Source organism: Oryctolagus cuniculus, chromosome 2, assembly GCF_051225735.1.
Source record: "Oryctolagus cuniculus isolate XC-2025 breed Fujian yellow rabbit chromosome 2, ASM5122573v1, whole genome shotgun sequence".
Lineage (NCBI taxonomy): Eukaryota > Metazoa > Chordata > Mammalia > Lagomorpha > Leporidae > Oryctolagus > Oryctolagus cuniculus.
In genome coordinates this window covers 38359878-38383975 of record NC_142868.1, presented here as the reverse complement: position 1 = coordinate 38383975, position 24098 = coordinate 38359878, and the positions used below count along the sequence as shown (strand labels likewise).

The window sequence follows — 24098 nt, the reverse complement described above, 5'->3', positions numbered from 1 at the left end:
AGCTTAGAAAGAGACTGGGGGAAAGAGTCATCAGTCATTTGAGCATAAGTGATATTAGTGTGGGCAACAGTGTAGGCATTTCCACTGAGGTCTCAGCACCAGAGAGGCTCAAGAGAAGAAGGACTTCCTCAAAGTAAACTCAGACCAAGTAGAAAGACAACATCTTTATTTAAACACCAAAATACATATTTACCTCCATAGAATTATTGTAATTATATTTAAAAATTTCAATTATATCTATACTTTAATCATATTTGCTTTAAAATGATTATATGTGTTTTAGAATATCAGATTAAAATAGTAATTAATTATGGAGAATTGGCCTCCTTCTTTATATTATGAGGGTAAATCAAAATTTTCTAAAAAAAATGGAATTAAAAAATAACACATATTTCCCTTAAACCTTTAAATATTCTTCGTATTTAGTTCTACCCATTAGCATGATTTTTTTTTTTTTTAGGGTTTAAAAGCCAGATTATTAGATTCAAAAATCTCCAGCCAGAGTGGTATGGAAGGGGGCTGTAAGAGAAGCGAAACCCAAAGGACCCAGTGGCACTAGGGCTTTTAAGTATGATTTGAAGGAAAAAAAAAAAAAAAAAAAACTTGACAATCACACTGACATTCAGTTACCAGGAGGGGACAAAAACCCATCAAAAGACCTGATTTACAATCCTTTGTCCTATCTGGCTTGCTCAAGATAGAACAAAAACCACCCAGAAGGGTGGGAAAGGTAACTTGCTTTCACAATAAACTGTATAAACACCACTACCTTGCTAAATGGTAAATACAGAGATTCCTAAGGAAGGAGGGAGGATGTTTTGTTATGCATAAAGACAACCTTTCAGGGGGAAGCAGGCTATTTTAATGAGAAAGACCCAGAGGTCTAAAAGGGATGTTTTATAAAATACTGGGTGGAGTAAGCAAGTGCCTCTTCTTGTTGGTTGCTCTACCTTGGTTAATGAGTTTATAACATTAAACATGGCTATTTAAAGTCTTTTGTCATCCACAGTTTTGTACAGCAGATTTACTGTTCATGAAGTCAAAACATTACTGGTTCTGTGTTTAAATGTGTTCACTTTTAAGTTCCAAAGTACTTCTTTTCCCCTGAACTCTATTGTATTCAATATTTTGGGACAGTTCTGTAAGCAGATAAAGCCAATAATGTATTACAGGTTCCAACTTAGATTAATTCAAATTACTAAGAACAGGAAGTAATTCTAATCGATTTATGGTAATTCAAAAAAACAGCTAAAGATGTTAGGAGTCAGATGATGTCTTTTGTAAAAGATTTATTTATGTATTTTAAAGGCAGAGTGAGATCACCCACTGATTTATTCCACAGTGGCCACAATGAGGAACCTGGAATTCCCCCATGTGGGCTGCAGTGGCTCAAGTACTTGGGCCATCTTATGTTGCTTTGTTAGGCACACTAGAAGGGAGCTAGATCAGAAGTAGACAGTCCAGACTTGAACCAGCACTCATATGGAATACAGGCATCACAGGCATTTGCTGAGCTTACTGTGCCACTACTCTGACCCCCAGTGTGATGTTTTCACAATTAAAGTGAATAATTTCATCCTAGGAATAGTTTTTAATGATATTAGATCTATAGGTTCTATAATCCTTAATGTAACAAGATCTTAATTTGTTTCCTTTATTAATTTCTTTCATTATTTTAGTCTTTTGGTTTTTTACAGACAGAGTTACACAGTGAGAGAGAGAGAGAGAGAGAGAGAAAGGTCTTCCTTTCTGTTGGTTCACTGGGACTAGAACCTGGGGTGCCAGCGCCACAGGCAGAGGATTAGCCTAGTGAGCCAAGCCACCAGCCTCATTATTTTAGTCTTAACAATCCTTTCAGCAATTTCAGATCAGAGATATTGTACTATGATTTCTTCTTAACTTTTTCATGAATTCCTTTGTCTACTTTAACATATTAACCTTTTTGCATGTTATCCATTTTCCAAAGCATCCATATTATTTAATACTCAGAAAAATACAAATAATGAGGCTGCTTTTGTGGCACAGTGGATTAAGCTCATGTAGGCAGGCAAGTAGGATAAAATTGATTAGGTTTATGAGTTGGGAGACCACGCCCCCTGTGTGATCTCATGGCCCTATCTGACCCCATCTGTACACCCACCTGCCAATCAGACTGCATAACCATTCCCCTTTGGGAGTGAATAAAAGGCCTGGAACAAGGTGGGCCCTTCCCTTGTTCCCCTTGTTCCCCTTGTTGCTCTTGTTACCCCACGACTGCATGGCCTTCACGCTGCCTGCTCTCTGCTTTCCTGCCTGCATGCTTGCTCCATGTGACTTGCTCCTGGCCTGCTTTCTGCTTGGTATGGACCCGACTTAGCTTCCAGACTTCTCTTTCTACCCTAAATGTCTTTTAGAAAAACAAATATTAACTAAATGAGAGTTATCTAAAGTCAAAAGGGCAATGTAACACTAGTTAAAGGATTAAATCGGAATTTTAACTCAATATGCCTAGTAAGTTATGCTGCATATAAATTTTTACTTAGGAAAGAGGACAATTACGGCTACTGTAGCTATAGCAATTAGTGAATTGACTGAATTACTAATGGGTGTTTTGTTGGTAGCTTAATAAAACTGAACAAATACACAAATATTCATAAAGACTCTTAACAACAATAGTATGTAAATTAAGGACTATAATAATATACCATCATTTACACAGACTACATTTTCTTCATCATTTTGCAGCAAAATGTAACTATAGGTTATTATATTAAGTGAAATAAGTCAGACACAGAAAGACAAATACTATATGTTCTTCTCATACATAAAAACTAAATAAAAACCCATATCAAATGTTTGAGAATAGTGATTATTAAAGGTTGGGAAGGGTATGGAAGGATGGATGAAGAGAGATTGGATAGAGTACCAGAACACAGAAAGTTTTAGTGCTCCACAGCATGAATGATTGACCATAGTTAACAATTATCTGTTATATGTTTTACAAAGAAGTAGAAGAAAGGATTCAGTCTCTAAATATAAAGAAATGTTAAGAAATTGGAAATGTTTTTACCCTGGTTTGATTGCCACACACCAAATCCTTGTGTTGAAATAACACACTGTCTTCCATAAATATATACAATCATTGCATAATAATCTTAATATTTAAAAATAAATCAAAATTTCTAAAAAAATTCTCTACCCTCCTCAAAATAAAATTAAAGAAGAAAATAAAGAAAAAAATAAGACATTTTATATCAGCCATTGGAATACAGTAATTCATGGAAGAATTAGCCCTTTAAAAATGTTTTTTCCCTAATATAAAGGTTTTTATGGAAATATCCTGAATTATATTACACATTTTACTACACAAGTTGAAATTCACCATTAAAAATAACTGCAGTAAACTCAAGGAACTTGAAGAAAACAATTTTTGCCTAAAGCATTATACATGCTTTTTCTCATACATGAAGTGTTTCTCTTCTGCCTGCTTAAATTCAAAAAGCCTTCACTTGTGTAGATTGAATTTGCTCTTTATCCTTGGTTTGATCATCAGACTGTTCTGTTAGCATGTCTTTACTCTCCAGCTTTGTTATAGGTAGCCCATATTTCTCCACATTCATTGTTAATTGATATATGTATATGTGTGTATACTATAGTTTACACAGTTATGTGCCTTCAACAGTTCACAAAAATGCACATTATAAATAACCTATGCATGTGTTTCAAATTTTTTGGATAAGAATAAACTTGCTGTTTATTCTAACTTTCCACAAACATTTGAAGTTTTTGTGTGCATATGTATATGTACATAGATACGAATATACAAGTAGTTGTATGTGCATACACATATAGAAGTCAATACCTATTGAATGGATTAAAAAAATTAATGAATTCATAACTACATTTTATCCAACATGATATTTATATATGTTCTTTCATAACAGCCTTATAAAGTTGTCAATAACATATCAATAACTCCATTCTATACATAAACATAAATTTAACAAGAGTAATCTCACACAAAATCATATGGGAATATAATCTAACATGCTCATCTACTAATTTTGTGTTAATTTCGGTATGTTTTAATAAGTAAACTGTTCTGCTATACTCATTCATTCACTCATTAATTGAATGAAAAGTACTTGCCTCTATGACAAATGCTAAAGCATTCAAGTAGAAATTTATACTATGAATACCATTTAGAGTTCACCTTTTTTGGCATTGGCACTACTGTGGGTAATGAAGAGCTCAGCACATTTTTCCTGCCACCGTTTCTTTAGATAGGTGCTTCCCTTTTTATTATTACTCAAAAGCTTGAGTCTCAGGGCCACAGGACCTCCTTATCACTATCACAGCACAGTCACTGAAGCTGTGGACATATCCTCAGTGTTAAAAATAACTTGATTGGATTGTTCAAGCCCAGATGGTGGTAAGAAATGACAAGCCCTAAAGCTCACCTCCAGCTTTTATTCTACATGAAAGCTGATAACTATGTGCGATACAAAGTACAGTGAGAGCCCACAGACGCAGACTCTTCTCTGTAATAACCAGTCTGAGGAGCTAACTGTAAGGAAAGGTTTCTTTAATAAGTTGTCAGTTATGTTTGCTTGGGATTTGTCTTTACCTTAGTTTGTAGAAGAATGGACAATCCCTGAGTTTCATGAGAAATTATAAACAAAAAAATTTAAAAGTGAAATAAATTGCCTAATGCTTTGACCAATTATCCAGTTTGTATTGGTAATCAGATTCCAAAACCAAGTAACAGTCTTAATGGGATGTAAAGAAGAAGACAAAGTCTTAAATAAGGACTTAAATAAAGAAAATATTTTGAAAAATCAATTTATTTTATGCTCAGTCCATAACAAAACATTATTTTAGAGATTTCAATTGCAATTATCCTACCCTAAAAAAAATAAGAAAATCTGAAACCATTTTGAACCAACAAATAAGCAAAAATTTGAGGTTTTATACCAGATATTATTAGATTATGGAAATGAGACATTATTATTTGAGATGGCCTCTTTTTGGGAAAATTAACAGTATCTATTGGTACTAGCTGTCCTCCAAAATACTTTATTGTCACTTCTTTATCTATCTATCTATCTATCTATCTATCTATCTATCTATATTCATGAGAAACACCTGAACTTAAGGAGCCAAGGCCATGCTCAAGAAGTCTTGCTGAGACTTTATTTGTGATAGTGAAAAACAGGAGATAATTCAAATGATCATTACTAAAGTAATGGGCCTCATATGGACTATAGCAGATAAAAAAGATGAAGCAGATTTTATTTTCCACCATCCAGAGATCTTTAAGGAATATTGTTGGGGTAAGGGGAAGCAAACTACATAATATATGTTTTTATGAACACATTTTATGAATAAAACAAATTAAATAAATTAAATAAACCAACAGGGACAAGCATTGTGGTATGAGCTTAAGCCAGTGTCTTGGATATCTATATCCCATATTGAATGACTAATTCAAGCCTAACCTCTGTTTCCAATCTACCTTTCTGCTAATATGCACCCTGGTGGATGGCAGGTGATGAGTCAAGTAGAAGGGTCCCAACCATCCATGTGGGAGATGCAGATGGAGTTCCTGGCTCCTGGCTCCAGCCTGGTCCATTCCTGGCTATTGCAGGCATTTAGGGAGTGAACCAGAAGATGGAAGAGTGCTTATGTGCTCTCTCTTTCTCCTTCCCTCCCTTTCTCTCCCTCTCTCTCCATCTCTCTGTGTCACTCTGTCTTTCAAATAAATTAAAAGTTAATAAATAAACATAAACAGTATTTTGTATTTTCTATAATTAAATACTCAAGGCAAATAAAAGAAAAAGGTAACAGAGGGATACACATGAAAATTTATTTTATTTCTATAGCTACTCTGGAGAAGGATGAAAGGGACCAAGATTGCAGCCATGACAAAGGAGATGCAGATATATCTGTCATGTTTTAATTACTAACAAGGGCAATGCAATTAATGCTACATATATAACTAAAAGTAAAAATAATTATTCTAAATATAATTTAGTTTTGAATATATGATTTTGAATAAACATCTTGGATAAACCCTTGAGCTGGTCATCAATATATCACCACAAATATAACACAATTCATAGTTTTTACTGAAATATATTTTCTAAAGCAATACAAAGTAGTTATCTGATAATATAGAACTCTGTTTCCTTGGGTAAATCCTGGAAGAAAACAGGAAAAGTTATTTTTAGAGTACTAAAAATCCTGGGGGATTGGATCAGTCAAGATCAATTGGTTCTTTTGACCTGGGAAAGGATGAGATGGAAGCAGAGGAAGGAACAGAAAGAAACAAGTTAAGTAGACAAAATAACCAGCGCACTTCTAACCATATAAACCCTGAAGGAAAACACTTAAACCATTTCCTGTCAAAATGCAAAATGAGAAAATCAAGTGAGCAGACAACTCAAATGCTTCTTTCTCCTATTTTTCTTCAATCTTTTACTACATTGGAAAAATATGGGCCTCTTTTCTTGTTTTGAATATTGTTAGTGATTATGACTTTGAAGAACTCATGAGGGCAAGTTGAGAGGATGTGAAACTCTATTTCCCCCTCTTAGCACAGAGGGGTAATCTAGCAGAGGGATAATATTGTAATATATGTCTTTAAATTATTTTTGTACATTGTTACATTTATACCAAAATCATCTCTCTATAATAAGCCCTTTTCAGCACTGGAGCTAGCATGATGCAATGGATATATTTGAGAGACTAACAATATTAGACTGAATTACAGCAAACTATTTACTAGAATGATTAATATTGTAAAGTCATGAAATTAGTTTCATTTTAATTCTAGAAAAACAGGTGAGGGGGGACACTATTTCCTGACATGATAATCTCACAGGGTCTTTGTAAAATCAATGCACAAAGGAACTTTAAAAACTATAAATTGCTCTATAACTTATTATTAATAGTAAGTTACTTAATCCTACCCATATGATCACTTTAACACTTAAAATGCTATTTTTACCACCCAGCTTAAAGGGATTTGGCATCCCATGGCAAGTTTTTAAATTGTACTCTTAAAATTAAGTCCACAGGAATGTATGCAGAACTATACAGCTTTACAGTTAAAACTTCATACATTTCATAATTACAACTTTAGGAATATGGTGATACTTCCCATTGTGCACATCTATCATATGGATAGGATTAAGTATTAAAGTGAACTTATAGATAGGATTAAGTGTTAACATGATCATATAGATAGGATTAAGTGTCTGATAATAATAATAGAAATAAAAAGGAGTGAATGCTCCAAATGGGAAGCAGTCCATACAGCAGACTCATAGAATAACAATCTCTTTAAGTAGCACTCTGACCTCAGAAACAGCCCTTAAGGCATTCTGGTTTGGCTGAAAAGCCCATGAGAGCATTTCAGGCATGCAAAGCCAAAACATTGTGGCAAAAAATGTCCAACATAAAGGATCTCTGTGGGTGAGGCTCCCATGGAAAGAAGTGTGTATCAAAGGATGTACTTTTCTTTGAAGGGAGGAGAGAATACTGAATACTTGGCTGAATAATGAAATAGTTTGTGGATTCAAAAGGCTTCAATAGCCTAGGCAGCTCATGTCAAAAGCTCATGTCAGGTGGTCACTGACACCATATATAAGAGTGTTAATTGTTAAATTATCAACAGGAGTCACTGTGCACTAACTTCTCACGCAGGACCTATGTTCTCAAGTTGTATTATGAGTTAACAGTAAAAATTGTTTTCAAAAATTTGTTTCATTTTAGTGTATTAAGTGGAGGATATTCTTATGTCTCGTAAGTTTTAGTTATGCCTAAGTATCCAAGTCCATTGCTTGTTTTCTTGGGTGCTTCCTTAATTAATGATAAAACTTGTTCTCAGCCGGCACCGCAGCTCAATAGGCTAATCCTCCGCCTGCAGCACCAGCACACTGGGTTCTAGTCTGGGTCGGGGTGCCGGATTCTGTCCCTGTAGGCCCTCTTCCATGCCAGCTCTCTGTTGTGGCCGGGGAGTGCAGTGGAGGATGGCCCAAGTGCTTGGGCCCTGCACCCCATGGGAGACCAGGAGAAGCACCTGGCTCCTGGCTTCAGATCAGTGTGGTGCACCGTCCGCAGCACGCCGGCCGTGGCGGCCATTGGAGGGTGAACCAATGGCAAACAGAAGACCTTTCTCTCTGTCTCTCTCTCTCTCTCTCACTGTCCACTCTGCCTGTCAAAAAATAAAAAATAAAAATAAAAAAACTTGTTCTCAAGGACTTATTTTCTTTTAATCTATTAAATGGAAGATATTCTTATAATTTATAGTTATGTTTAACTGCTCGCAAAAGATATATCATTCTTGGGTGCTTCTTTTAAGTTAACTAAGTTTCTCAAAAGAAAAAAAATGGAACTGAATTTAACTTTGATATGCAATGATTTTATACAGCCCTTGTCTCAACTGTTGAGGAACAGGTTTTGTGTGCGTGTGTGTGTGTGCAAATTGTTGAACTCTTTACTTAGTATAGAGTTGGTCTTCTGTGTATAAAGTTATTGAAAATGGATCGTAGTGGGGCCAGTGCTGTGGCGCAGTGGGTTAACGCCCTGAACTGAAGCGCTAGTATCCCATATGAGCGCCAGTTCTAGTCCTGGCTGCTGTACTTCCTAACGAGCTCTCTGCTATGGCCTGGGAAAGCAGTGGAAGATGACCCAAGTCCTTGGGCTCCTGCACCCATATGGGAGACCAGGAAGAAGCACCTGGCTCCTGGCTTCAGATCGGCACAGCTCCAGCTGTTGCAGCCAATTGGGGAGTGAACCATCGGATGGAACACCTCTCTTTCTCTCTCTCTCTCTCTCTCTCTCTCTCTCTCTCTCTCTGACTTTCAAATAAATAAATAAATCTTTAAAAAAAAGAAAAGAAAAGAAAATGGATCTTAGTGGAGAATGGGATTGGGAATGGGAGTGGGAGGAGGAGGAGGGTTGGGATTGTAGGTGGGAGGGTATGTATGTAGGTATGGTGGGAAGAATCATTATATTCCTAAAGTTGTACTTTTGAAATGCATGAAGTTTGTAGTTCTTAAATAAAAGGTCTATGGGAAAATTAATTAATTAATTAAATAGTAAGTTTAATCCAGCTGTGTTTTAGAAATATAAAAATTGAGAAAGGAGACAACAATTTAAAAAACAGACAGGAGATATTCTGAAAAACATTTTTTTCTTCAGAGGGAAAAAGGTAATAGGAAAAATAGTTAATTTTTGTAAAATGTATTAAAATAAAATATCACAGCAAGTGTTTGATGCAGGGGTTAAGTCATCACGTGCAATGCCCACATTTAATATCAAAGTGTCTGGTTTCTAACTTTGTCTCCACTTTTGATTCTGTTTTCCTACTAATGCACACCATGGGAAGCAGCAAATGTTAACTAAAGTACATGGGTACCTACTATACACATGGGATACCTGGATTGAGTTTTGGGCTCCTGGTTTTGGCCTGACCCAGCCCTGATGTTGAGGGTGTTTGGGGAGTGGATCACTGAAAGGAAGATCTCTTTGTCTGTCTCTTTCTCTGTCAGCTTTTTAAATAAAATGAAAACGAATTTTAAAAAAATTAAGAGCTCAAACATTTATTCTACTTAAATATCTTTTATGAAAAATTATTTTTAACTTTTTTAAGATTTTGGATTAACATGAGCTATATATTCATTTGGAGGATATTTTAGTGCAATAGTTTAACACATATACATGGAGTAAGCCAGTCACACTAGACAATTAGATTTTCATTTATTGTGCATTTCAGTTATGCTACTGTTCTAAACCATACTTAAATTGAGCAATCAATCCCATTAAATGAAATACAATTGAAAGTGTCTTGATGAATATAGGAAATGAAGGTATATAGTATATAAAGTGTAGCCAAAATAATAATATACCTATTAATTCTGAGGTCTGTTCACAATTTCTTGGAGAGAGAAACAATGAAATACATCAAAAGAAATAAAACTGGGTTGTTTTCTAAAAAATGAATTTTGGATGAACATTTCAAAAAGCATTTCAGTTCCATTAGATAAACAGTAAAAATTCTGAAACTTAGGGGAACTGACAAAAAATTGCCGGTGGGGATAGAGCCCATTCTTAAGTGTGAGCCCAGAGAGAAAACCATTCTCTGTCTAGATTTTAAAAAGTGATAGAAGGGTGATGGTTTTTTGACTGCAAGCACTCAGGCATGGTCTTTTTAGTTTGATCTGATGTGGATGCCACTTTGAGGCTATTAACTCCCAAAGCTCAAATTGCCACTAAACTGTAGTAACTTTGATGAGCAGAAAATGGTAGCTTAGCTTTTATTTTATGTAGGAATGGAAAAAGAAGGAGCATTACAACCCCCAAAATATTTATCTTTTGATAATCCTGAATATATTAATAAAAATTATACAATGATTTTATGATCCAGAAAACTTTTTGAGCATTTTATATTTATTTTTCATAACAACTCTATGGAATATGTACTGTTTTACATATATGTATAGATACACACATAAGTAACTGCAAGATATACATATATCACTGATATACTCATATATTTGGTAAATCTTAAAATTATTTTCCACTTGTCATTTAAATGTTAAAGCAGTTTACTTCTTGCAAATTAAAATATAAATAAACATACATGGAAACAAACATAAAAATTATAATACCACAATTCAGAGTATACAAAAGAATGTGGGGTCTTCACTTTCATTACTCTCAATAAGCATATTAAAGTTGACTGTTTTATTATCTCTTGGTTATAGAATTATAATATATTGACTTCAGGTTATTATTAGGAGTGAGGCTTTGAAAAATATATTGAGAATTAGCAATTGGCAAACACCTTGTTAAACACAGAGACACTTCTTGGGATATCTGCATTTCATATTGGAAATTTCTGGGATTGAGTCCCACTTCCACTAACAATCCAGATTCCTGCTTATGGACACCCTGGGAGGCAGGAGATGATGGCACAAGTACTTGGATAGCTGCCATCCAGATGGAGGCTTCAGGCTCCTGGCTTCAGTCATCTGGAGAGTGAACCAGTGGGTGGAAGAATATCTATCTGCCTATCTGTCTATCTATTTATCTTTAAAATAAATAATAAATAAACTTTTAAAAAACTATAAATGTCGGCCGGCGCTGCGGCTCACTAGGCTAATCCTCCGCCTGCGGTGCTGGCACACCGGGTTCTAGTCCCCGTCGGGGCACCGGATTCTGTCCCTGTTGCCCCTCTTCCAGGCCAGCTCTCTGCTGTGGCCCGGGGAAGGCAGTGGAGGATGGCCCAAGTGCTTGGGCCCTGCACCCCATGGGAGACCAGGAGAAGCACCTGGCTCCTGCCATCGGATCAGCGCAGTGCACCGGCCACGGCGGGCCGGCCGCAGCGCGCCAGCTGCGGCGGCCATTGGAGGGTGAACCAACGGCAAAGGAAGACCTTTTTCTCTGTCTCTCTCTCTCACTGTCCACTCTGCCTGTCCAAAATAAAAATAAAAAATAAAAATAAAAAAAACTATAAATGTCACTTCATTTACTTTTGTCACTAGATACATCTTTCTTCAAAAGAAGATTTTTCTTGTACCAGAATAAAAATTACTAGGAAAATCTCTGGTTGTTAATTATTTATTAGTTAGCATCTATGATGTATCAGGCTCTTTGCTGGGTACTGGCAATTTTATGAACATAGTGGATATGGAACTTACAGCAAGGTAAGGAGACAGTGTGCACAGCCACTGCATTATGTGCTCAGAGTGAAGATAGTACAGGAATAAAGTGCCATCAAACCACAGAGTAAGGGGCCTGAATGAGCTGAGCAGCTTGTGTGTGTGTGTGTGTGTGTGTGTGTGTAAAAGCAATGTCTTCTAACTGACAATTAGGTGAGGGAAAAAAATCAAGAGGGTGGGGCAGGCATTGAGGCATGGCTGGTTATACTACCACCTGGAACGCTTGCTTATGTGAGGGTGCCTGGATTGAGTCCTGGCTACTCTGCACTACTTATCCAGCTTCCTGGCAATGTACCTAGGAGGCAGTCAATGATGGCCCAAGATGGCCTAAGTACCTGCGTTCTTGTCACTCACTTGGAAGACCATGAGTTCCTGGCTCCTGACTTCATACTGGCCTAGCTCTGGCTGTTGCAGGCATTTAGGGAGTGAACACACAGCTGGAAGAGGCAGCTCTCTCTTTCTCAATCTCTCTCCCTCTCCCTCTCCCTCTCCCTCTCCCTCTCCCTCTCCCTCTCCTTCTCCCTCTCTTTCTCCCTCTCCTTCTCCCTCTCCCACACACTCTGCCTTTCAAATCAATAAATAAACCTTTTTGGGGAAAATAGTGAGAGGGCACATGACACTGCAGAGAGCACAGTTCAGGCACTAGCCAATCTTGGGGAAAGAACACATTTTGTACACACACAGGTGGTACTGCTACCTTGCACGAATTGTTGTAGATGAGGGAAACCATGTAGGGTAGCCCAGAAATGGCAGCGTCTGGAAACCACAGGATTACCATCTCCCATATACTCTTGATGGTTAGGATTCTAGAAACTCAAGTTTTGACAATTTTGCTTTGAATTCAGAGTAATCATTGTTGCCTACGTGACTTCTACTAAGACATTAAAATAAATGGATAAAAGGTACAGAGGGAACACTACAGAAGATGTAAGGGGTATGGGTGAAGGCAAGAAGTAGAGAAGGTATATGTCATGATTTGTTCACTCTCAGCTATGGATGTTAATAAGATCAAACATAGAATTAAATTAGTTTTCAGCTATCTCCTATCCCAAGAATCTTAAAAATTTAGATTCTAAGACTTCCAAAAACTAACACTTTCTATTCTAATATTAAAATTATATGCATGAAATAGCCATAAATATTTAGCTTGGGACGATGCATCTGTATTAACAAAAATAAGTAAAAATCTTGTTAATATTATAACTACATCATACTTGAATGTAAAAGAAAGTTCAAAAATACATACCATGCAATGGCTAAATATTCAAACCTACTGGCTCTGGTTATACATATAAATTTGGGGTACAAGCCTTTCATAAGCATGAATATTAATAAATGAGTAGATTAGGACTTAAAATGGGAAGCCTGCTTGCATTTTCAAATTTTTCAATTTCAGTTTTTAGAGCAAATCATATTTTTTTCAGACTAGCTTATGTATCTAGTCTTTTACTCATTCAAAATACAGATGAAGTATGAATTTTAAATTAACATATAAATGACTTCATGTTGATTTAGAAAAACTAAGCTGACTCTCAGGTCTTTTAACCATAAGTGAAAACTAATGAAATAAAAAGTATTATAAGTTCTATTGAAAGTGTGATCAAATTTTCATTGGTTCTTTCACTAAATATTCATAGGGCACAGTTCTGGGGAGTAGTCAGTGTACTCAATGTCTCTATTGTGTATTTAAAAGACACAGCAATCACAATTATAAAATGCTTAATATCAACTATGTCACTCAGTCTTCCAGAGAAACTGAGTCTATGTAGGAGACTGGTTTTAAGGCACTGGGCCACATGGTTATAAGAGGCCAGCAAGTCTGCAATTTTTAGTGGAGGCAAGCTGGAAACAAGTGAAAAAGACTTGTGTTCTCTGCAGAGTTTTTTTTTTTTTTTTTTTTTTTTCCTGAAACACAATCTTATTTATTTGTCGTTATTAAACCTTATTTTTGACTGGACTCAGATTTAGAAGTAGACGCTCTCAGAGAAGACAGCCTACGTCTCTTGGCAATCTGTTCCTGGCGTTTTTCTTTGGCCTCCTTCATTCTCTTGGCCAAGAGTTTAGCATATTCTGCAGCCTCCTCCTTGTTCTTCTTAGTACGCTGTTTCTTCAGAGCAATTCGCCGGCGTTTGTGTTGCAGGACACGTGGAGTAACCAGACGCTGAATCTTGGGTGCTTTGGTCCTAGGTTTCTTACCTTCTTTGTTTAAGGGCTTTCTTACAACATACTGGCGTACATCATCTTCTTTAGAAAGATTGAAAAGTTTACGAATTCTGCTGGCTCTTTTAGGACCCAGGCGACGAGGCACCGTGGTATCAGTCAATCCAGGAATATCTTTCTCTCCTTTTTTTACAATAACCAAGTTGAGAACACTCAAATTGGCATCGACAATGCAGCCCCGAACTGATTTGCGCTTTCTTTCTCCAGTTCTCCTTGGTCTGTAACAGGAATGCCCCTTACTCAGCAGCAGGCGGACCCGCCCATGGGTCAAGACACCTTGCTTCATGGGAAAACCTTGTTTATCATTCCCACCACTGATCCGGACCACATAACCCTTCCATTCTTCACCCAGAGCGTCGGCAGCAACTTCTGTGGCCATACGCTTCTCATAGAAAGTACGAAGTTTACGTTCATCGTCCACTTCGATGAGTTTCTGGCAGCCAGTGGCTGGGAAGGAGATATTCAGCTTCATTTTGAAGCAGCTGACCACCTCGGAGGCGCCAGGGGAAAGCCTCTGCAGAGTTTTAATATTTGATTCTACTCAGCTGTCATCAAGCCCCATAATCCCCTCAGGAAAAGTGTGCAGGCCCTGGATGAGGAGGAATGGTCATCTGTCAAGCAGTGTGCAGATTCCGCAAATCAAAAGAATCAATCTCAAAAAAGGGCATGTTGATGATATCCCACCATAGGGTTAAAGAAACATATACCCAGCAGCCTGATCCTGTTAAGGATGTTAATGTCATGTGCTAGTCCTTGAAATCAAGGTTTTTCTGTGCTGTTGCAACTGATCTGGATAAAGAGAATTTTACACATCTTGGGTGAATGTTTCATGTATTTTCTGTTGTCTATTGAGTCTCCATTGGAACTTCCATCCAATTTACAAATCAATACCGTCCCTCTTCCTGGCTAATCAAAAACTTCCCCTTTTACAGCCTATTAAAATCCCTGGACATTCAGCACTCAACAGCTTCCTTCTTCAGTAATCCCTCTAGGCCCTGCAGGGGGCTTTTTCTTTCACTTTGGTTTCTCTGCTTTCTTTCCGTTTTACACACTCTTCTTAGTGCTTGCTCCTCATTCTTCATGGATGTGAGACACGAATCTGACAAAGAAAAAGAACTGTAGTAACCATAGACTTCTGCAACATTGCTTAGGATTTCATCCAGCACCATTGGAAGGGTGAGGAAGAAAGGACTGCCTATGTTTCTTTCTCTTCTTTTTTTTTTGGAGATCCTTGTTCCCCACCATAGTACACTGTCAATTAAAAATACTGTCAGCAGCTTAAAAGCAGTTAGCCTGGCTGACATTCTTGAAGACACAGAGGGCAGGCTTTTGGGGGCAGACCTGATTAATCTCCCTTCATTTTTCAGCACTGGAAAGGTTGGCCTTATTCTGCCTCAGTTTCCTTTCATGAAAAGTGCATGAAACTGGATTAAGGTCTTCAAGGTTTGTAGCCAGAGCAGCTCCCTGGTGATGCCTAAGGGCTCCCTGACCAGATCCGGACTCTGACAGCCCATTAAGGTACTGAACTAAAATCTGTACTCCTCACTATCTCTCTCCTTCCTATTTGCTACCTTTCCTCACTCAGTCTCAAATTTCAGGAAAGGAAGGAGGCAAATAGCTTTCCCCAACTAAGCTAGCAAAATAGAAGCCTTATTCATTAACCCATTTCAACCCGATTGATTTTTCCTTCTATGATTTAGTTATTTGAATGTCAGAGTTACAGAAAAGGGGGGTTGGAGAGAGATAGAGAGAAAGAAACAAAGAGAGAGAGAGGCATATCTTATTTGCCAATTCAGTTCCCAAATGCCTACAACAATCCTGGCTAGGCCACACCAAAGCCAGGAGCCAGGAACTCAGTATCAGCATGCGATGTGTGCCACAGGGACTCCAGGGACTCCAGGGCTTGAACCACCACCTGCTGCCTCCCAGGGCGCACATTAGCAGGACGAAGGAATTGTCAATGAAAACTGAAGTTAACCCCAGACACTTCATTAAGGTAACAGTGCTTTAACCACAGTGCCAAATGCCTGCTCAAAAAACACTTAAAGAGAAATTCTCCAGATGTGGTCAATCTTTGGTTACACTCTTCCTTTCTGTTTTTCCATCATCTTCCTTTCTGTTTTTTCATTCCCATGATGCCTTTCCCAGCTTTCGACAACTCACATTTTTTTCCTTTGCATCCTGACCTTGCCCTGAGATCGCCTGTCTCTGTCTCTTGTGTACAGACTTCATATCTTTATATATTAAATATCACTTTTATTTTTCAATTAGAAGACGCATTTTCCTCTGGTGAATGCCACTTTCATTTGATTAACCCATCCCTTTTTTGCAGGGCAGTGTCTTCATGCCATTCATTTATTTTTAAGTTTCTCAACTTTTTATTTTAAAAATAACTACTATAATTACTATTTCATAAAAGAAAGAAAACTATAACATCCAAAGAGTTGTAGGATATAATCTGAGTGTAGGACCCCAAAAGCGGTGTCCTTTTGTGATGACCCCAGAAACACAGACTCCAGACCAGACAATGCAAAAGGCAGGAGGCAATTTTATTTCATTTGCGCAAATGGGCCCTCTACTGCCGCAAGCAGCGAGCAAGAGAGAGGAGCCCCGAACAATCATTTTACACAGTTTTTAAAGGGCAAAACCACAAAATTAACATACTCTAGGGTGGCATAAGTTTATTGGGCAACTACAAGGGGAGGCGGTCGTCGAGGAGGAGGAGAAACAGGGGGCTACGTGCCCTACGTGTCTAAGCTTGGATATGGGGAGGGGGTCCTTGAAGAGCAGAAAGGGGTGGCTACGTGCCCTACGTGCCTCGCGGTTTCTTTGTTAAGCTTGAACAAGCACAGGGGAGGGGGCTTAGGTGTGTACCAGGATGTTCTGTCGCCCTTATCTCTGGGTAGTAGCCCTTATCTCTGGGTAGTAGCTATCTGCCTTCTCTGTGAACTTAGTTTACTCCCCATTTCCCAGGACTGTTTTATTAAGGCCATTCTTATGGCGGCTCTTGGCTCTCGGCCGTTCCTTTCATAACTGTGGCATGCATTTATTTAACAATGAGCATATGGGGAGTGAACCTGCAGAGGGTTACTTCCTTGACAGGGCAGTTAGCTAACTTATATCCTTCTCCTCTTCATCATCATCATCATCACATACAAACACACACACACACACACACACACATACACATACACTAATATGCATGTGCTTTTGTCATATTTCCCAGTTTGCCACAGAATAAAAAAATCTTCATCTTGGACTGGTCACTAGCTGAAATCATCTCTAGTGTGTTTCTACTTTTTGTATTAGTGGTTCATTTTATACTATTCTATTTTATATAGTTTATTCTACATAATAGTCCACTTTCAACTTTCAGTTGTCTATTCCCTACACAGGATTATTGTTGTATATTTTGAAATCCCAAGCCAGATCCCACTTCCCTTACAATTTTTTGATTGAAATTTTTATGAAAATAGTTGTAGATTTACATGCAGTTATAATACAGTTCACATGCATTTGTAAGAACTAGTATAGTGAGCTCATGGTCACTATGCAGCATAGCATAACAACATTTTGAAAAGTGTACCCAGGATATTGAGAGCTACAATCCACATATCCTATTTCAATCTCCCCAGCATTATTTGTACTCATATGTGTGTATATTTAGTTCTATAGAATATTACATTTGAAGGTTTGTGTATTCAGTATCATAGTAAAGATATTAAGCAGATCCGGCCGGCGCTGCGGCTCACTACGCTAATCCTCCGCCTGTGGCGCTGGCACACCAGGTTCTAGTCCCAGTCAGGGTGCTGGATTCTGTCCCAGTTGCCCCTCTTCCAGGCCAGCTCTCTGCTGTGGCCAGGGAGTGCAGTGGAGGATGGCCCAGGTGCTTGGGCCCTGCACCCCATGGGAGACCAGGAAAAGCACCTGGCTCCTGGCTCCTGCCATTGGATCAGTGCGGTGCGCCGGCCACAGCGTGCCGGCCACGGCGGCCATTGGAGGGTGAACCAACGGCAAAGGAAGACCTTTCTCTCTGTCTCTCTCTCTCACTGTCCACTCTGCCTGTCAAAAAAAAAAAAAAAGATATTAAGCAGATCCATCACAAGGCTCCTTTATGATGCATTTGAGAACCACACCCACACCCCCCTTCGCCTGCTTCATCCCTATCTTTAAACCCTTTAAATTTTTTAAAATTTCAAACATTTTATATAGGGGTGGGTGTAATGTTAATTAGGTCAAGCTGCTGCTTGGGATGATGGTATCTCTTATCAAAGTGCTGGTTCAAATCCTGACTGTTCAACTTCCTATCCAGCTTCCTGCTCATTTATCCTATGAGCAGCAGATGATGGCTAACATGCTTGGGTCCCTGATACCCTTGTGGGAGACCCACATGGACTTCCTGGATCCTAGCTACCACCTGGCAGAACCCTTATTATTGTGAATATTTGGGGAGTGAATCAGTCAATGATAGATTTCGCTCTCTCTCTCCTCCCCCTTTCTCTCTCATATACATACACACACACATGCTCACACACACATTGCTTGCCTTTTAAGCAGATACAAATAAATATATTAAATATTTATTTATATAAATGGAATAATAGAGAATATAACTTTATAACTGAATTATTTCACTCAGAATGTACTCTAGGGTGTCACCAAGTTGCTACATTAGTTCCTTTGGTCATTGAGTAGTATTCAGCAGTATCTGTGTGTCATGGAATGTTTGGAAGTCCATCTGTTAAAGAACAGCTGGCTTTATTATAGATTCTGGCTATCAAAAAGAAAACTATTTTAAATATTTGTGGGGAAAAAACACAGAAGCACAAACAAAGCCTTCAGTGTAGCTTTCTGATCCTATCAAAGATAGAATATCTTCATATCTACTAGACCTCTCTAGATTCCTGTGCTATCTTCTTACTTTTGTGACTGCTCCAACTGGGTTTACATCACTTAACATTTATAACCATCCTATAAAGAAAGTATGTTATATCCCGTTTTATGGGTAAGGAAATTGAGGCTGAGAGTGGTTATGTAATTTGCTTATGGGCATATAATTTGTAACTGGCTTAGCTGAAATCTAAGAGAGCTTTACTTCAGATATGATTATCATAATGATATTCTAACATAAAGTCAGAAGAAACAGAATAATCAATTGAGGAACAATTATGCTTTGACTTTTTAAAACTATTTCACAGCTTTTTGAATTTGATTAGTAGCATGTGATTCGAACTCACCAGGTCTAAATATTTTTAAGGATAAAATGAAGGTGATACAATTCAATATGTATGTACTCTCTTTCAGATTTATATTTTTATTTTTACCATGGTTAAAAGAGTACATGCCTAAATGGGAGACTCCTAAATATTGGAGTTGGTAATTCCTCAACAATTTACCACACTTGGATATATATTTGAACATAAAGTAGCAGAGCACCAATCATTCTATATTTCATATTTACTTTGAATATATTAGTTTACAAGGCTCTTATCTGTGACAGAAAAACATTTGCTTTGAGAAACAATTTAGTTTTTACTTTAAAGCAAAAATTTTACAAATATTTATGTCAACTTGATCTAAAAAACTATTTCTAAACATTTATGAGCTATTAAATTTATCACTGAAACAGTACTAGAATAAAACCTTGTCTTTTCCAATTCACCTAAAATTGAATTTACAAACTAACAATGACAGATTAGCATCTTTTTCATATCTCATAATGTATACAAATTATCCCTTCATTGACACTAAAAAGGTTATAACTTTCTATTTTGAAGTCTTATTTTATCTCAGAGTTTATGGTTTCTTAAATTCAAAATTATTTCAATTGTATTATTAAACTGTAATATAATGCTGTACAAAGGTTGCATAAATTGAAATTTCTATACAAAAAGCAATACATATGTTTATCTACACAAAAGGTGAACACTATAACCCTGGAGAAAAGTGCTCTATGTTAAAATTAAATAGACAGGCAAGATATTATTTGGAAAGTAAAAGAGGTGATTTGTCATAGTCTTTAATGATATTTTATATTATAAGCTTATTTTTAAATAGTTTTTTAGACATACAAAAATTACTCAAGTAGAAGAATGAAATTACCTTTAAATCAATGTATGTATGTACATCTTCATAAAGAAGTTCATGTGAGATACTTCAAAGAGATTCATACAAAATCACATGTAATCTATTTCTAAGAATTTGATAAATCATTGGTCAGGAAAAGATGAAGTCTCACATAAAAGTATAGGAGGAGAAACTGACTTCATTTTTCTGATGCTCAACAATTTGAAAAACACTACATAGAAGCAATGCTGGCTTCTAGAGCTTTTTATACAGGTGTTTCTAAACACACACACATATACACAAATCACAGTAATTTTGTACTGTACTGGTACAGACATATAAAATATTGTTTTTTTCTCAGAGACTATTCTTTTTATTAAATGATAAACCCAATTAAGTACAGTTAATTATTTTAGTATAAAATGTGTTGTGAAGTTTTCCATGAGAGACTGAGCAGCTGCTCACCTTTGGATTGTAGAACAAACAGGTGAAACCAATTATACATCATTCAAAACCCAAAACAAGTCCTTCCAAATGGATCATTTTTCCAAGAAACCACAGGTTTAATAATGCTCATAAAATGCAACATGGATTGGCTACACTTTTCTAAGTGCCTGAATGCCCTCTAGAGCAGGTACCTATAGGATAGGCTTTAATCAGTTTATGGCACATTGAATCTGTGATCTTTGTATTAATATCACATTAACATGAACATTGATGAGAATTGAGTTATGGTAATGATCATGCATTTTCTGTGACCCTGAGAATCTAATGTATCAATAAATTGTTTAAATAAAGATAAAAAATCAAGAAGGATCAAGTCATTACTTATCAACAATAACCTTGAATGTAAATGGTTTTAAACTCTATTTTAAACTCTCTAGTTTAAAAGGTATAAATAGGCTGAATAGATTAAAAAATAAGACCCACCTACTTGCCATGTACAAGAAACACATCTCACCAAGAAAGATACATGCAGACTGAAAGTTAAAGGGTGGAAAACGATTTTTCATGCCATTAGAAAGCAAAAAAGAATAGCTGTGACTATAATAAACTTATATGCACAAAATTACACAGCACCTGGCTATTTAAATAAATATTAATAGATCTAAAGGGAGACATAGACTGCAATACAATAGGAATGGAGGACTTCAACACAGCACTTTCAATAATGGACAGATCAACCATACAGAAAATAAAATAAAAAAACCTACAGAGTTAATCAACTCTTTAGGCAAAAAGGACCTAACTAATATCTACAGAACACTTTAGCCCACAGTTTCAGAATACACATTTGTCTCACCAGCACACGGAATGTTCTCTAAGACAGACCACATGCTAAGCCATAAAGTACGTCTCAGTAAATACAAAAAAAAATCAAAATCATACCTTGCATCTTCTCTAATTATAGTGGAATGAAGCTGGAAATCAACAACCTAACAATCCCTAGAAAATATGCAAACAACAGAGACTGAACAACGTGTTCCAGAATTAACAATGGTTTACAGAGGAAATCAAAAGAGAAATCTAAAAATTCCTGGAAATGAATAAAGATCACAATACAATGAAAGATCCCTGTTAGTGAGATCCCAGTGGAAAGAACAGGTCTTCAAAGAAGGAGGTACCTTTCTCTGAAGGGAGGAGAGAACCTCCACTTTGACTATGACCTTGTCTAAACAAGATAAGAGTCCGAGAACTCAAGGGGCTTCCATAGCCTTGGAAACTCATGACTGGTGCATAGGGAGATTACTGATGCCATAAACAGGAGTGTCAGTTTGTAAAGTCAACAACAGGAGTCACTGTGCACTTACTCCTCATGTAGGATCTCTGTCCTTAGCGTGCTGTGTATTGAGGCTTAATGCTATAACGAGTACTCAAACAGTATATTTCACTTTGTGTTTCTATGGAGGTGTAAACTGTTGAAATCTTTACTTAATGTATACTAAACTGATCTTCTGTTAAAAAAAAAAAAAGAAGAAATTAGCAATTCCCAACTTGACTCTCACTGGATTAAACATGACAATAGGTCTGATCTGATTTCATCATCATTTAAAAAATCATCTATTATTTTTCACTTTATGTTTCTGTGTGGGAGCAAACTGTTGAAATCTTTACTTAATGTATGCTAAACTGATCTTCTGTATATAAAGAGAATGGAAAATGAATCCTCATGTGCATGGAAGGGGAGAGGGAATGGGAAAGGGGAGGGTTGCGGGTGGGAGGGACGTTATGGGGGGGAAGCCATTGTAATCCATAAGCCGTACTTTGGAAATTTATATTCATTAAATAAAAGTTAAAAAAAAAAAGAAGAGGAGTAGCTGGGAATAGATCCAGTGCCCTTATGGGATGCCAGCGCTGCAGGCGGATGCTTAGCCCACTATGACACAGTGCCAGCACTTCATTTTATTTTTAAAAATAAAGATACAAAAATTTATGTGATAAAAAAATCACAATACAAAATATCAAAACTTATGGGATATGGCAAAAGCAGTGTTAAGAGAGAAATTTATAGCAATTAGTCTGTAAAACAAGAAATTGGAAAGGCATCAAATAAATGAGCTCATAATCCATTCCAATGACCTAGAAAAACAACAACAAATCAAACCCAAAGTTAGTAGGAGAGAATAAGTAATTAAAATTAGAGAAAAAATATGACCTAAATGAAAGATCTCCGTGAGTGAGATCCCAGTGGAAAGAACAGGTCATCAAAGAGGGAGGTACTTTTCTCTGAAGGGAGGAGAGAACTTCCACTTTGACTATGACCTTGTCTAAATAAGATAAGAGTCGGTGAACACAAAAGGCTTCCATAGCCTTGGCAACTCATGACAAGAGCCTAGGGTGATTACTGATGCCATAAACAAGAGTGTCAATTTGTTAAGTCAACAACAGGAGTCACTGTGCACTTACTCCTCATGTAGGATCTCTGTCCTTAATTTGCTGTACATTGTGATTTAATGCTATAACTAGTACTCAAACAGTATTTTTCACTTTGTGTTTCTATGTGGGTGCAGAAACCTTTACTTAATATATGCTAAACTGATCTTCTGTATATAAAGAGCATTGAAAATAAATCTTGATGTGAATGGAAGGGGAGAGGGAGTGGGAAAGGGGAGGATTGCGGGTGGGAGGGAAGTTATTGGGGGGGGTGCCATTGTAATCCATAAGCTGTACTTTGGAAATTTATATTCATTAAATAAAAGTTAAAAAAAAATTAGAGAAAAAATAAGCAAAATTGGAACAAAAAATTGATTCATGAAGAAATAGAAAACCAAAACAGATGAATAAGCAAGACAGAGATTGATTCACTAATAAAGATCCTCCCAACAAAGAAAAGCCCAGGACTAGATGGTTTCACTGTTGAATTCTATCAGACATTTAAGGGACTAATTCCAATTCTTCTCAAGCTATTCAAAACAATTCAACAGGAGGGAATTATTCCAAACTCCATTTATGAAGCCTGAATCATCTTAATTCCAAAATCAGAAAAAGATGCAACAGAGAAAGAGAGATCAATAGAAAAATATCCCTGATGAACACAGATGCAAAAACCCTGAACAAAATATTAGCTAATCAAATTCAACAATGCATCAGAAATATCACTCACACAGATGAAATGGAATTTATCTCTGGTATTCATGGATCATTCAACATTCATAAATCAATAAATGTGATACAACACAAAAACAAACAGAAGAACAAAAAATCTATGAATATCTCAATAGTTGCAAATAAAATATTTGATAAAATACAACATACTTTCATGATGAAAAATTTAAGCAAGTTGATTATAAAAAGAATATTCCTCAACAAAATCAAAATAATTTAGGACAAACCCAGGGTCAGCATCTTATTGAATTGGGAAAAGCCGGAAGAATTTCCTTAAGATCCATAACCAGACAAGGATGCCAATGATAACCATTGGCATTCAATACTGTCCTGGAGGTTTAGGCCAGAGTCATTAGGCATGAAAAAGATATCAAATTGGAAAGAAGGAGGTCAAACTACTCCAATTCGCAGATGACATGATTCAATATATCGATGATCCAAAAGACTCCCCTAAGAGACTATTGGAACTCATCAAAGAGTTTGGTAAAGTGACAGGAT

General features: G+C 36.9%; 1 protein-coding gene across 1 annotated transcript; it reads right to left on the bottom strand.

Moving 5' to 3' along the window:
* Window positions 1–10416: 10416 nt before the first annotated feature.
* LOC149127736 (small ribosomal subunit protein eS6) lies at window positions 10417–14446 on the bottom strand. The gene has a single exon (XM_089327185.1). It carries the CDS (start codon window positions 14398–14400, stop codon window positions 13651–13653), a length of 750 nt encoding a protein of 249 aa, XP_089183311.1. The 5' UTR covers window positions 14401–14446; the 3' UTR covers window positions 10417–13650.
* Window positions 14447–24098: the final 9652 nt, after the last annotated feature.

What these genes read in the sequence shown, in the direction of transcription:
- LOC149127736 (XM_089327185.1), bottom strand. Translation starts at nt 14,400, where the DNA reads ATGAAGCTGAATATCTCCTTCCCAGCCACTGGCTGCCAGAAACTCATC.